The sequence below is a fragment of the Ixodes scapularis genome, unplaced genomic scaffold (assembly GCF_016920785.2).
Source record: "Ixodes scapularis isolate PalLabHiFi unplaced genomic scaffold, ASM1692078v2 PGA_scaffold0__279_contigs__length_252992795, whole genome shotgun sequence".
Taxonomy (NCBI): Eukaryota; Metazoa; Arthropoda; class Arachnida; order Ixodida; family Ixodidae; genus Ixodes; species Ixodes scapularis.
In genome coordinates, this window is record NW_024609835.1 from 53,394,687 (window position 1) to 53,410,493 (window position 15,807).

Below are 15,807 nucleotides of genomic sequence, written 5' to 3' on the forward strand. Positions count from 1 at the left end.
AATTTTGTAGGTGAAGTTGGAGTTTGTTGTCTCTATGGAGTTTCTCGGTGTTACGTGTGGGCAGACCCCACATCCCGACTTTCCGCATGGCCGACTCCCAGTGCTCTCAGTGGCAGTTATCTTGGACTTGACTAAGAATCCTTAATGTTGCGCGAGCGTCTGTACACCACACGGGGGACGGTAGTAACAACTTTTGCGAGGCGTTCACTTTGTTGCAAAATATTAAAATGTTTCCTTAATATGGCGGTGACATTCGGAGACTTCTTGCTGAAGGTCAGCACGAGGCTGGCCTGTCGGCTTGTCTCCGCCTGGGAACCGCTGTCACCTAACAAGAGGTCGCGATCGAGGGCGCGCGCCTTACTAATTGCGTCATTTATGAATTTTTCTAGGTACTTCTGTTCTTTTAGAACCTCGCGTAGTTGATTGGCGTGGGAGTCAAAATCATCATTATTAGAACATACACGTTTAAACCTGTGAGCCTGGCTGTACGGAATACTGGTTCGGCAAGGTCGAGGATGGCAACTGTCGAAGTGCAAATATCTCTGGCTGTCCGTGGGCTTTCGATACAGTTGAGTGACCAGAGTTGTGTTCTTAATTATTACTCTAACGTCTAAGAAATTAATGTCAGTTTTCGAGTAACTGTGTGTGAAGCGAATGGAAGGGTGCGCGGAGTTAAAATCTGCGATGAACTTGAGAAGCTCATTTTCTGAGTGTGACCAGATAAAAAATAGGTCATCAATGTACCTCCTGTAGAAACATCGGTTGGAGCGGACAGGATGCGAGAAAGGTTGATTCGAGGTCGCCCATAAATATATTTGCAAAGTTCGGAGCCATTTTCGTGCCCATTGCGGTCCCTCTAGTTTGAAGAAAAAATTTGCCGTCGAATTCAAAACTGTTTAATTCAAGAACCAGGCTCGAAAGGACAGCCAGAACTTTGTTCATTACGTGAAGGGGGGATGCGTAGATGTGTGTTTTTTTCACGGACAGAGGGGGCGGCTGGTCCACCACTCGGACACCGCTCAGAGCATTTTTCTCAAGAGCTGTTCTCTTCTTTTTTTTTTTTTCGGCGAGTGTTTGGCGCCTGCTGTTCCTGTGGCTGCCTTCCTCCTCCCTCCCACACCGCTTTGCTTTAGTTAGATTTTCCGACATGGTGCGAGTTCTTTCACCAGAGTAAGATCTACGCGAGGGGGGCGACGCCTGTGTCGGGGGTACCGTCAACTCTTGAGAGAAACCAGATGTTTGGAATGCCACGTGACGTGGTCAAGGAGCGTCAATCTGACCTCTCATGTGCCAGTCTTGAAAAAGGTCTGGCTCAGGCCGAAACGTCGACCAACTTTACCAATAATATGTTTTAAAAACTCCAACCACCGTCTCAGGTGCGTTTTCTTCCATATATATATACATAAAGCACGTACACAACGCCCCTTAACGTTCCTTCTTCGTTGTTCCTTTTATATAAAAAAAAGGTTTTGTCTGTCTGTGTCGATATACATTACATGATTAATGTAATATACTGAACAATCATACTTAAAATATTTAACAGCTCCACAAAACCAAAACGTGCTAAGGAGTTCAATTTGCAGCCCACATCGTCGTTTCTGCATATATAGGGTAATCCAAATCACCAGGCTCTATCTAAAATGGACCGTGAAAATCGACGCTCGCATGTCGTAATCTATACTTTTCGTCAAAGGTGTAAATCAAAAGTCGGTCTTTTCTTGTAAAATTACAAAGGGCAGCTCTTTTTCTGTAGAAAATAGGGCCAAGAAACTATGGACTATCTGTTTGCGAGTGTGTTAGGCGTTCGTTTTGATAGATGGCGTCGGGAGCAGCGTCCGAAGGTGCAGCCACTGATCTCACTGACAATTGTTGGATCGTGTTTGCCCGCTCCGCGAATGCGGCCACTGGCGGCCATTTTTTTGGTTGAGTTATATTACCTCTAGCAAAGGTATAGCTACTGCAGCCACTATCATTCATCCATGGCAGACAGAGTTGTGGCAGTAGGGGTGGCAGGCTGCCATCAAAATAGCGTGGGTAATATTTCCTGCTTGATTGAAATCGTTTGACGAAACATATTTTTGAAACCCGGCGTGAGCGGTAGCCAGATCTTTGAGGACCCGGTGAATGTTTCACGATATTGCAGCACCGGGGAAAAGCAGCACAGCACGTATCGAAAGTCGCATCGAAAGAAGCACCGAAAGCAGACGCCAGTACGGAGTCTGCTTTCGATGCTAGCTGCGCTGCTTTCCCCCGGTGCTGCGCTTTCGTAGAACATTCGCCGGGTGCTCAAAGATGAGTCTACCCACACGCCGAGTTTAAAGAATCTTATCAATGTTGAATGCTGGGCTAGTTGGTATTGGTCTTGGGTTGCCAAATGCATGGTATAGCGCTTTTTAGACGAGGGCAAAAGAAAGAAAGACAAGACAGACACGAGCCATGTTGATTAAATAGTTGCAGTCAACGCTTGTGTCTGTCTGGTTTTTCTTTCATTTGTCCTCGTCTAAAAAGCGCTACCATGCCTTTGGCAACCCAAGTTCAAGAATCTGCGTCGTCGAAAAACTTCAATCAAGCACGAAATATCACCCACGGTACAGTGTACTAGGTCCGCGGCCATTTTATGGCATTCCATTGCACTGTCCGCCATATTACTATGATGGCTAGAGATGATATAACTCTACCAAAAAGATGGCCGACCGTGGCTGCATTCCCGTCCATAGGCGGAGCTGGCCAAATGCGATCCAGAAATTAGACATGGAAATCAGTGGGTGCAGCCGACCAGCTAAAAAACGCAGATGACACGCAGACGAAATCCGTCGGCGCCAAAAGCGCCGTCGTTAAGCGCGAAACACATGTACGACGAAACAGTCCGATCCGACGTCCGACCGCGCGATACGACGGTCGGAGGCGAGGGTTTTCAACGCTCTCCGATGCTACGAAATCCCTCTCCCCTCAAAGTCATTCCTGCAGTCCGCACGTCGGATCGGACGGTTTCGTCGTACATGTGTTTCGCGCTTTATGCAGCCGCGTTTTTTTTTTGTTTTTTTTTTTACTTTAAGCTTTGCTTTTATGGCCCGTAATAATTTTTTAACCAAAGGCATATTTCAAAAATATTATGTTCATTTTAATAAACCACGGTGGTCGAGAACCCTCACGATTAGAGTAACTGTATAGGCTCTGCTTGCAGAGCCCGAGTAGCGCGTTTCAATTCTTTCGCCGCCATCTCTGTATTGGCGGAGGAGTGGTCACGTGCGCAGAACTGGATCCAAACTTCGTGCGGGAAAGCGGCCTTCCAGAGCGCCGAGTTTCGGGGGGAACATATTTTCCGCTTCGCGTTCGCAAAATATAGGTCCTAGACCAAAATCGAACGAACCGAACGCTTTCTAAGTCATTGAATCTTGTGTATCAACTGGGTGCAGTAGAATCCCGTTTTTTTTTTTTTTTATAACGCGAGCGATGTTTTGGGGCATTCGTTTTCAGGGTATGTGAAGCAGACATGACGGACGACGGTCGCGTTCCCCGCGTCTGTGGCTCTCGTGGAGTGACGGTGATACGCGATACCGATACGCGACCGGCACATCCGGCCATCTTGGCGAGTCGGCAAGCTCTCGTTTGAAAGCGGGGGGACGGCGTTTTCGTCAGCCGCTGCGTCGTTTACCTCATTAAATTTCGCATGCGCGTAGAAAGAGCCCCGTGAAAATGGCAGGCTGTAGTGTTACCAAGTGCACAAATCGCGCAGACAGCGGCAAGAGCTTGTACACTGTTAGCAAATCCCGTGTATTTCGCGAATATTTGGGGTGAAAAACACGCTGTTTACACAAATTACCATAACTTTACACGATGAGTAACAAATAATTCGTTCAGAAATCATGCGAGGTTGTAAAAAACGTGATTTGGTTCGGTCATACACGCATAACCGTGTAGCCGACCTCGATAACACGCATCGCCCCCGGCGACGACCGTGGCATTGCCGGCTATCGAAGCACCGGAATGCTTGGGGACACACTTAGAAAGGACCGTCGAGACAAATGCCGCGGAAAGAAACATGTCTCGGAGACAGATATGCACCAAAAGCAATTGCGCCATGTCGCAGGACGTTGGCGAAACCCGCGCTTACCGTGCTCGCCGCCATCTTCTGGTCGATGGCAATGCGGCTTCCCTCACGTCGCCCATGTTTGTATTTAGTTTAGGGGTCCTGATAAGAGTTTCTTAGACACCACAAATAAAGTCATGGGTCTAATTATTCGTTCCAAACAGTTAAAATGGATATAAAAAGCGTGTCCTCGATGTGAACACGTGACATTGCAGTTGGTTTCGTTTTTGCTTCAACCTTCAACTGCAAGCGATCTGGCCACGGCGCAAGCGCAACGCCGATGCACGCTGGAAGCAAGCGCCGGTTGGCTTTCGTTGTTTTTGTTTGACCGGAGAAAATCTGGCAAGTACGCATGGCGCCGCTACTGTTTTGGTTTGACCGGACGCGAGAAGCTTCGCATAGAGCTTCGGAGTTTGCGAACACATAGTTAAGACGTGACCGGAGAAGTGCCCCTGTGATGTTCCTGGAAGACGGAAAGTAGCATTCGTAATCGTCGTGTGTGCTTTGAAAGCGAAGGGAGTCACAGGGTCCACGAGTTCGCAACCACAAGCCAAGGTTCACGACAGCGCGGCGTTGACTTCGGCGATCTCGTTCTGTTCGGTGCAACCCGGCGATGCGAAAAAGAGCTGAAACATTCGTCGTGTGTGGTGCGGTGCTTTGTATTCCGGGTCTGTTTGAACCACGCTTTTAACACGGAGCGAAAATTGTTTGTTGCGTGGTGGAGGTTCAGCGGGTACAGTCCCGTCGTCGTCAGCTGATCCGGTCCAGCTGGTCCGGGAGGACGCAGCGAGCGTTTTTAAAAGTAAATCTTCCTTCGTTCCGTTTCAAACTGTGGAAGTATCCCGACACATACCGTGAGTAAGAAGCAGCGGGCGTTTTCAACAAAATTACGTTGTTTTAATTGAATAATGGACTCCGGATTGTTGTCTTAAATCTGCCGTTTTTTATGCTTCATGTTGGACTGCGTTTGCATAGCGACGCACACCGCTCGAGTAGATGATTTGGTCCTGCAACGAGTTTGTTGCGCCAATCATGCGGCGTGAATAAATTAGGGCTAGGTTTCCTACCTGCCCACAGATGCATGTACTGAGACCATTTTTTATGTTGTGAACGTAGTGCTCTTTCTTTAGTTTGGAAGACGCGTTGGTGCATTTATTATGGTACAATCACTTGAGAGTTGAGAAATTGGAGAGCGAGCAAGCTTTCCCAACTTTGTCTCTCTCTCTCTGGCACTGCCCTGTTTCAGTTTCAGTAGGCATATCTACTAGCAGGTACAAACTGCTCTAAAGCAGGTAAAAAACGGGAAGCTTAGGACGGTGCGGGCTCCGTGTTTCGCGCTTTTCGCAAGGTGACAGGGTAAATGCTTTTGTGAGATATGCGGAATATGCAAGCGATTTTGTTATGCCCATCGTTTGCGTATCTCCAGCAAAACGAATAAGATGATCTACTACAAAGGCGCAATCACAAGCCAAGATTTAAGATAGCAGTCTTTGCTTCGGTGATCCGTGTAGCTGTATTTTACCCTGCTCTCTGCAACACCCTGTCATGACGAAGAGCTGGAACGGTCACGGTTTGTGCTGGCCTCCCGGTTGACAGAAACCCGCTCCGCCCGTATCGGCACCGAGTGCGCTTGGGCTGTTGATGCTCAAGCCTTTCATCCGCGGCTTGTCGCCAGCTCATCCTGCTGCTCAACGGTGAGGAAGCGGCGAGAGTAACCTCGGAAGTGAATGTATGCTTAGTAGAAGAGCGTGTTGGTTGAAGTCATGGATGAAGAAAGAATAAACAATTAAAACAGGGACAACACAACTACATCTTTCAACTAGCAACAGACGAGTAAATTTTCAACAGCGAGCAGCCGACTATACCCAGTAGGAGTAGGGGAGAGGAGGGGAGAGAAGGAAAGATAAAACACGCGAAGTGCAAGTCAGGGTGGTAGGGTTATCTCGGATTTTAAAAATTCAACCTCAGTTTTCGTCAGCAGGAGGGAAGGGTTTGACACGTTGTTTTTTGCTGTGGTCATGGCGAATGATTCTATGATTTCCCTGCCGAATCTGCTGTCATGCCCCCAAGGATTTTTGTGCCATCAAAGAGGGGGTGACAACGTTGTCACCCCCTCTTTGATGGCACAAAAATGAGCATACGACAACAAACTGCATCAAAACGCTCCAAAAGTGAAGGCGTCTGCTCCCGTACTGCAACTGCTGCAACTAGCGGAAGTGAAGTGTTGGGCGGATGTCCGGATGTCCTTCATAAAAATATATAAAAAATGCTTTGCGCAAGGATCATTTTCATTTATTATTGTATACGTAATGACAAAATCTCAATAATTTGTTTTCCTATCTGATTCAAGCTAGTCGGACTGCTCATAACACTGGTCAAGCAAGAAAATAACAAAAATTTGAACTTTTTCATGACCGGTTTAAGATTTATTTTTAACATATCGTTATTTATTGCAACGGACTAACATTATAGATTTTGCCTCCATACTTTTTAAATGCAAACAGTTCTAACACACGGCTGCCCATTACGCCGTGTTTTGTGTATTCTTCTATAAATCTGTAATGGTCAGCGACCAAAGAGCTCACCCGCACATGTCAAGCTTATATGCGCCGCGGGAAGAGATGGATATCGAATAGGAAGTGTCGGGCGTAGTGTCGGTTGTTGTGTGTGTGTGTACATGTCGGTGCTGTGTAGCTGTGTGTTGTGTTGCCTGCGTTGTATGTAGGGTTGCTGTGTAGTCGTGGTCGTTCGCAGTGTTAACAGACTCGTCTTTTTTTTTAAAAAACAGGCTGCTAGAAATCTTGATAGGTGGCGCAAGTTACCGCCCGCTTCTAAATAGTTTGCTCAAGTTATTTATCCATGTAAGTTCGACATTCGTTTTTTTTTTTTTTTTTTTTTTTTTTTTTTTTTTGTTTAGCGGCTTGTTGAAGCTACCGACGCCGCCGGCCGCTGACAACGCACGTACGTACCTTTGCAAGTAGCTACGTCCGCCGCTTGGAGACTTTACTCTGTATAAAAAGACATCGAACGAGAACTAACGCGCCCTGTGTGCTTTGAATTCGGCTGAAAGGCGCGCACCTCGCTGGGCTCGTCTCTCGCCTGTTCTCGGCCGCTGGCCGCCATGTTTCATAAGGAACACGCTCGAAACGGTTTTGCGGCAGGCAGACACGTTGTAGCGTGTTAAGTTTACACAGCACCTCATGTGTAGACGAAAAACACAGACGGCCTCGTGTAAAACGAACACGTTTCGACGTGTCCGCTATGGGACAACGGTTTACACGTCTGGGCGTGTTATTTTTTGCTAACAGTGTACCGGATTCCGACGGCGAGACACGACGTGAGACGCTGCCTCGTCTGGCTTTTTCGTATGGGAAGGAGATAATTTTTTAATCATTGCGTGCCCTTTTACAATACCCCAAAAGATTTCTGCAGGCAGTTGTGTGGATAAACATGTTTTAGAGATTATTAGCGCTGTGCCTGTTCGCAATTTCTTCAAGGGACCATGTCGGTGGTCAGGCACGTAGCCAGGGGGGAGGCCCATGGGGCACGAGCCCCCCGAAATCTTATATTTTGTTGGGGCCTCCTCTCCCCACTCCCCCTCATACAGTATTTTGTCATGGGCGCCCCCCCCCCCCCCCCCCCCCCGAAACGAAATCCTGGCTACGTGCCTGTCGGTAGTAGTAAAACAGTTTAATAGGTTCAGAAAAATGTTCAAAATAGAAGATAAAGCGAGATGTAGGTTGGTGTCACACACTGAAAGTAGACAGAGCTTATCGCCCTACTCTCGTGGCGGAATATAGTGTGGTCAATAGGAAAACAGTTAATCTCGGCATCATTCTGGTTCCTGCAACGAATTGGACTGCGCTTTCAAACACTTATTCGCAGTGAAAGTGAAACGTCGGTGGTCTTTTTTTATGTTAGGCAGTTTGCACCTTGCGGCATCTCCCGAAGTTTGGAGCACCGTCTAACATTTATTATTAGCGAGCCCCTAATGATTGCGATTCAAGCGAATTCAAAATTTAGGCCCACTTGAAAGCATGCGAAAATTTCGGTCTCCAAGAGCTCTCAATTCGGGCGTCTCGGAATTGCGAAATGGTAAAAACTTCGGATAAAAAAGAAAAACAAGTTGTACACTATTTTAGCATGAAAGTGGGTGTGCTGGACATTCCTCAGGCTCGCATATAACTGGAACGCACGAAGGTAAAGCACTGTTTCGTCTACATATTGTCAAGTAAACGGCAAGTTTCGCGGCCCTATGTTTTACAGAAAAACAGCTACGCATTGTAATTGAACAAGAAAAAAGCGACCTATGAAATACATCTTTGACGAAAAGTTTAGATTGCTATATGCATACGACTTTTACGGTCAATTTTATATTGAGCCTGGTGACTTTTGTCACCCAATAGCTCAAGAAATATTTTTCTTCTTAAAAATATGTTCCTTACATATTTTAAACTCATAAACCTCAAACTTGACAAATACAATTGTGCGCGAATGTTTCATAGATCATGTCGCATATCAAGGCACGCCTCCCTCACGCGGCGTCTGCGAACGAGCATTGGTATGTTGAACACTGCGCTGCTAGGCTGTACGGAGACAATGACAGAGATTAACCGTACTTAAAATTTGTCAGTAAGGCGGTACTGGAGCTTTTTTTTTAAAATAGCATTGCTTGAAATTCGTGGAACGATAGCTCTTCGAAAGATTCGTGAGGTTCGCCGCTCTTGAAGGGTTTGCGGGAAGAGGAAAGAGAAGTGCGCAGTAATGGTTGTAGTTGCATGGTTACGTGAACGGGCGTTTCGCGCTTTTTCGCTGAAGAAACTTCAGCGAGTCAAGGAATAAAGGCATTTACTGCTCGTTGTATGGTCTGCTCGGTAAAAGTAGAAAGTGAAAGGCATCCGGCCCTCTCATTTCGTCATTTACTTGCTCTAGCCCTGACTATATAGTGTGATAAGATCTTACGGCATGCACTGCAGAAGCGTGCTAGGGCACCTCTGAAGGTAATATCGCTGCACTACGTAGCTTCCACTATTTGAAAAAAAATATTCGAAACTTTAAAAATGTTAGGGGATAATTGAAATGACGATCTGGTTTTGGTTAGAACATCGACAGGTTATCTGGTGTAAGATCGGCTAGATGGGCTTGCAGCCGAGTAATACTCAGAACACGAAATGATTTAGAATTGCAATACTTCTTTGAGAAGTGAAACGTTTTTCTGACCTATCAAAGCGGGTAGGAGTCATAGTTGTTACTGAACTCGAAGTGCTCTCGGAATTATTTTTTTATTTACATGAATACCTGGTTTGCGTTGGGCATTATGCAGGGGGGTACAGAATACATCACGCCATAGATAAACGAAAAAAAAAAACAATAAAACAAATTTTAATCGTGTATACAGAACTGCAGTTCATCATAAAAGAGATCATTATCACTAAGAAATACAATTTCTTCCCTAAGTGTATTCCACTCTTTAATGGTTTCAACAAAAAATTACAATGACAAACACTCAGTGCTGTAACGAAATTCCCCGGTATTTTTTTAGAATGATCCCGTCTTGTGGATGCATAGTGTGGTTAAAAAATGTAAAGTCTTCTTTCAATGCCAGTCGGTCCTTAATATATGCTGTGAAAGAATTTCACAGAATATAACCTCCAGAACAATATTCCATATGACATCTCCTTCGGCGAAGTTCGCACGTATCACCAAGGTAATAATTTTACTCTGTGATGAAAGCAAAGTAGACTTAAAGCTCAGTACCGATGCACATTTGTTCGACCAAACTGCGTATTAACAGAACTAGCTGATGAATCTGTCATTTACTTTTATTGTGTGACTCTTGAAATCAAGGGAACAGTCATTGTGGTGGACTATTTCATTCTCGCAGGTATGCGACGCGAAGAGAAAGGATATCGAGACCAGTTTGATAGATAGAAAGAAAAATAAACTTTAGATTTCGACAGGTAATACAATGATTAAAACAAAAAGCACAAGATATAAGCGCGAATGACATAAGTACAAAAAAGGAGGGGGAAAAAAAAGAAACGATATACTAATGGAAGTCTTACAGTTCACAGATGCGGCGAGCTTCATCAGAGTTCAGTTCCTCGTTGGTGGTGCAGCGGCGGAGTCCGGGTTTGGTAGTACCGTCTTGGCGGAACGAGGTCTTGCGTAACGCTGCAAGACTTCGACGTGGGGTGAAAACCTTGCGTATAGCTGCAAGCCTTAGCCCCCGTGAGCTTGATGATTGCCCTGTCCGTCCCGAGAACGTTTTTTTTTTTCGTCTTCGTCTCTCGTCTCGGTCTTTTTTCTCGTGCCAACTGCTTGCTCTTGTCTCTTTCTCTTCTTCATTTTCTTGCTCCCACCTTGTTGACCCCAAAATCACCACAGTCACCCCCACTTGAGAATGTTGTTCAGCTGAAACAACTTCTAGCACGTTGAAGTCATATTGTTCGCAGTCTATCACAACACAATGCACATTGAAAAACACATCAGTTTTGACAGACACAAAAGTACATACATTTACAAAAGTCACTTAATAAGCACCGCCGGGCACACATACAATTTCAAAAATTCAGTGAATTCGTGATATTGTTCGTTTACAAAAAAAAAAAACCTTATTCAGCAACAGACATGCGGCTCATGTAATTAGCGCCCACGTTGTTACTACCCTTAATGTACTCAACAGTAAAGTCATATTCCATCAGCATTAGGCTCCAACGTAATACGCGACTGTTTACATGCTTTGCAGAATTGATGTAAACGAGTGGCTTATGATCACTTTACAGAATGAATGGTCTTCCAAATAAGAACACATGAAACTTCTTAACCGCCCAAGTAATGGCTAGTCCTTCTCGTTCCACTGTCGAGTAAACAGCTTCACGTGGCAGCAGTCGACGACCGGTGTACGATACGGGGTGGAGAACATCATTATGGCGCTGCATGAGTACGGCTCCTATACTTCTCGACGAAGCATCGGTACGCAACACGAAAGGTTCTGATAATTCTGGGGCTTTAAGATGGGCTGGCTGGACAGTAGTTCTTTTAGTTTGTCAAAAGACGCCTGTTCGCTCTTCCGCCAATGCACCTTGTTTGGTGCTCTTTTACGTGTCAACTCCGTAAGGGGGTGAGAGATTTCAGAGTACTGGGGTACGAAATCCCTATAGTAGCCCGTAAGGCCAAGGAAAGACCGCACTTCCTTTTTTGTCTCGGGCCGATTGGTAGCTTGCACTTTCTCCAGGGTCTCGACTTGAGGGCGCAGGAAACCATGTCCAACGATGTGGCCAAGAAATTTGACAGATGCGAAGCCAATTTCGCTCTTTGTGGGACGGATCGTTAAACCCGCCTGCTTCACGCGCTGAAAGAACAACTCCAGAGTCGATAAATGCTCCTCCCAGCACTCCGTGGCGATGAGGACATCATCAAAGTAGTGGTAGATGTTCGAGACCCCCTCGACCACTTTTCTCGTAAGCCGGGTGAATACAGCTGGTGCTGTTTTGATGCCAAAGGGCATAAATCGGAACTGATAAAATCCAGACGTCGAAGAAAACGCTGTCATGTGCTTTGAATCTTCGTGCATCGGAACCTGCCAGTATCCTTTAGAGAAGTACCGGCTTTTTCCCAACTTTGCAAACATCATGTCCACTCTTGGGATAGGTTCACTGTCGGGAATCAGGACCTTGTTAAGTTGTCTGAAGTCAATGCAGAGTCGCATTGTCCCGTCTTTTTTCTTTACCATCACGATGGGTGCTTGATAAGGTGACTCGGAGGGCTCAATGATGCCCCGTTGTAGCATTTCTTTTACTTCCTCCTGTACCTTTTCTTGGATGGAGAATGGTATGGGGTACTGATGGACTTGAATAGGAGTGTCGGTCGTGACTTTCAACTTGCACTCTACTAGGTGGGTCCTTCCTGGGACATCTGACAGACTTTCTTGGTGTGTTGTCAGGAGTCTGGAAACTTGTGCTCGTTGATCGGCAGTCAGCTCCCTTGATATGTTCGCGTCTCGATAAGTTTCGCTTGGTTGCAGTGTTGCACACGGGAGGTCTTCTTCCTCAACATTCCCATCATGGAATGCGACCGAAGCTCGTTGAGGTGTCTGAACAACGATTGTCCTCTCTTCGTACTTTTTCAGCATGTTGATATGGAACAAGCTGGTTCTTGTTCCAAGGTCGATGACGTAGTCAACGTCATTTCGTCTCTCTAAACCAGTGAAGGGGCCTTTCCAGGTCAGGATCAGCTTGTTGGTGTCGGATGGCAAAAGGAGCAGGACCCTGTCTCCAATAGTGAGCTGGCGCCTCCTTGTCTTCTTGTCATAATAGGTTTTCTGTGGCATCTTCGCTTTCTTGAGCTGCTCTTGGGCTATTCGGCACGTGTCGTCTAAGCGCTTCCGAAGCTCGACCATGTAGCCGTACGAAGTCTTTGTCTCGTCGTCGATACTCTCTCCTGACCAGAGCTCTTTCAATATGGCCATGAATCCTCTGACGTATCTTCCGTACAGTAGGTCAAAAGGTGCGAACCCGAGGGAGGTCTGTGGCACTTCACGATATGCAAACAACAGTGGTGCCGAGTATCTGTCCCAGCTCTTGGGGCTTTCCTGACACATTCGTCGGATCATTCGTTTCAGCGTGCCGTTAAAACGTTCCACAAGGCCGTTTGCCATAGGATGGTACGGCGTGGTTGGCATATGTTTAAGCGAAAGCAACCGGCTGAACTCCCTCATGAGCCCAGACATGAACGATCTGCCGCGATCGCTAATGATTTCTCTGGGAAATCCCACACGTGAAAACATCTCTAGTAAAGCCTCGGCGACTTTCTCGGTTTCAATGCTTGGTAACGCAACCGCATCAGGGTAGCGCGTCGCGAAGTCAACCATGGTGAGTGCATAGCGGTTTCCCTTCTCAGATGTTTGAGATAGGGGTCCCACAATGTCGATGGCGACCCGCTGGAATGGTGTTTCGATGACTGGCATATTGCCCAAAGGTACGCGGCCTACTAGGTGCTTTGGGACAGTTCTCTGGCAGGTGTCGCACGACTTTACAAATCGAGTAACGTCTCCTTGAACTCCTGGCCAGTAGAACTCCTCGAGGATTCTATCTGTCGTGCGTTTAATTCCCTGGTGTCCAGCGAGAATTCCCTCGTGTGCCATTTTCAGCACAAAGTCCCGGAGATCGCTTGGAACAACGAGCTGCTCCATCTCCTTCTTTGATGGCAATTTGTACCGTCGAAACAAAATTCCGTTGATCAGTGTGAACTCAATGTCAGCTGATCTTGTAGCAACTTTGCTCCCAACCTCTTCAAAACATCTTTGGAGAGTACTGTCTTCTCTCTGCTTGGCGCTCAGCTCCGTCGAGGTGATGGCCAATGGATTCACTACCGCCACAGGTAATTGACCAGAGTTTCGGGAGGCCAGCTTAGCTGCGGTCCCGGCCTGTGACTCATTTGGCTCTGTGGCAGCCGATGAAAGGCCCGTCTCAATGAGAACTGGTTCAGTTATTGACCTGCCACAGTCGCTTGCCTCAATAACTGGAGCTGTCCCCTCTCCTTGAAGAGGCGTGTCTTGCTGAATACTCCATATAACGTTAGGATCGGAGGCATCCCGCACACCATCCACGTTTCCTAAAACGACATCATAGAGAGTGTTTTCCATACAGGTCGCTGTCACCTTGCCTTGGAAATAGGGGGAATCAATGTCAACCACCGCTTCAGGCAGACACAATTCTGTCCGGTCAAGCAGGAAGATAACGTGGTTTCGTCCTGTAAGTTTGACGTCAGGAACCAGGGACCGCTTGACTATGACCGAGTTACACCCAGAATCTCGCAGGACGGTGACCTGATGACCCTCGAGTAGTCCTGTTGCCGTGGGCATGCCGTCTGCTTGAACGTCAGCTCCCGTTTTGTCCTCTTCAGCTTTCCCAGCAAGGCGTTCGGATGGACGACTTCCAGATCCGTATACGTTACGATCCTTCCGACGTGTCAGAGAACAGGACGCCTGTCCACCACCGTCTGTCTTCTTCGGACAAGCCTCAGCTTTATGCCCGTTCTTGCGACATTTCCAGCAGAAATTCGTCTTCTGATTGGGTCCTCTTGATTTGGCCCAACAGTCTGCTGCCCGATGGCCTTGTTTATCGCAAAGGAAGCACTGCAGATTTCGCTTTGCACCTTGAGGATCAGACATCCTAACTTGCCCTGTCGGCTTGTCAGTCTCTCCTGTCTTTTTGCCGAGGTTGACCAACCCCTGGGCCTCGAGGTAGTGGTCTGCAGTTTCTGCTAGCTTGTCGAGCCCTTGGCAGCCCCTTTCCTTTATAAAAATTGATAGTTTCTCGTGGAATTTGTTCAGAAATTCTTCGGAGACAATTTTGTCCCGAAGTGCGTCATAAGTGCGCTTCGTCCTTGCCATCTCCTGCCAGTGGTCAAAATAACCTAATAGACGACCAGAAAATTGTCTTCCCGTTTCGGAGTTCTCTGGTTTCGCCTCTCTGAACTTGACACGATATCCTTCCTCAGTATAGCGAAATCGTTGGAGAAGAGTCTGCTTCAGTTTAGCATAGTCCATGGCATCGTCGGCAGCCATGCGTCCTACTACACTTAACGCTTCCCCTTTCAAACATAGGCTCAAGGACAAGGCCCATTTTTCCCGAGGCCATTCTTGACTTGTTGCCACCCGCTCAAAACGTTGGATGTATGCATCCAATTCATCGCTCCTATCGTTAAAGGGGGGTATAAGTTTATGTGGACTCCAATACCCCTGCGCGACACTAGGAGACGTACCCTCATCAGATGCATCTGGAACCCGAGTGATCGATCCTCCTTGCTGCTCTTGTAACCGCAACTTCAGCTCTAGCACAGTGCGTTCTGCTTCTAAACGAGCACTCGTTTGAGCTTCTACTTCTCGAGCCCTTTCTCGCTCTGTTAGACGCTCCTCTCTTTCGCGTGCGCGTTCTTCGTCTATCCATTGCTTTAGCGAAGCCCCTGAGAAACCCAATTCTTTACCAATTACCGTTAACTTCTCAAGATCCATTCTCAACCGACGCGGACACTAGCGAGGTGGAGCTCTTTGAGGTGGAAATTAAAAGCAGTCCTGTCGCGGACGCCAGAAATGTAGTGGACTATTTCACTCTCGCAGGTATGCGACGCGAAGAGAAAGGATATCGAGACAAGTTTGATAGATAGAAAGAAAAATAAACTTTAGATTTCGACAGGTAATACAATGATTAAAACAAAAAGCACAAGATATAAGCGCGAATGACATAAGTACAAAAAAGGAGGGGATAAAAAAAGAAACGATATACTAATGGAAGTCTTACAGTTCACAGATGCGGCGAGCTTCATCAGAGTTCAGTTTCTCGTTGGTGGTGCAGCGGCGGAGTCCGGGTTTGGTAGTACCGTCTTGGCGGAACGAGGTCTTGCGTAAAGCTGCAAGACTTCGACGTGGGGTGAAAACCTTGCGTATAGCTGCAAGCCTTAGCCCCCGTGAGCTTGATGATTGCACTGCCCGTCCCGAGAACGTTTTTTTTTTTTTGTCTTCGTCTCTCGTCTCGGTCTTTTTTCTCGTGCCAACTGCTTGCTCTTGTCTCTTTCTCTTTTTCATTTTCTTGCTCCCACCTTGTTGACCCCGAAATCACCACAGTCATTTTCTTTTAAATTAATATATTCATAATTGGGTTATTTCATCTCAAGTCAGGCACAGATTTAGGGTAGAATTTTTAATTTTAACGAGA

At 46.7% G+C, this 15,807-nt stretch overlaps 2 protein-coding genes across 2 annotated transcripts in view; one reads left to right on the plus strand and one right to left on the minus strand.

Moving 5' to 3' along the window:
• The window catches only part of LOC121836758 (disintegrin and metalloproteinase domain-containing protein 10-like), a 20,016-nt gene extending 11,313 nt beyond the window's left edge, over nt 1–8,703 (plus strand). The window contains exon 6 of the mRNA XM_042291920.1: nt 8,596–8,703. Coding sequence (XP_042147854.1) covers nt 8,596–8,703 — 108 coding nt within the window. The remainder of the gene's footprint in view (nt 1–8,595) is intronic.
• Nucleotides 8,704–9,266: 563 nt separating this feature from the next.
• LOC115319763 lies at nt 9,267–15,107 on the minus strand. The gene is made up of 2 exons (XM_040214269.3): nt 12,017–15,107; nt 9,267–9,310 (listed from the first exon to the last, which is right to left on the minus strand). Exons 1-2 carry the CDS (start codon nt 15,105–15,107, stop codon nt 9,267–9,269), a joined length of 3,135 nt encoding a protein of 1,044 aa, XP_040070203.1.
• Between the last annotated feature and the right edge of the window lie 700 nt (nt 15,108–15,807).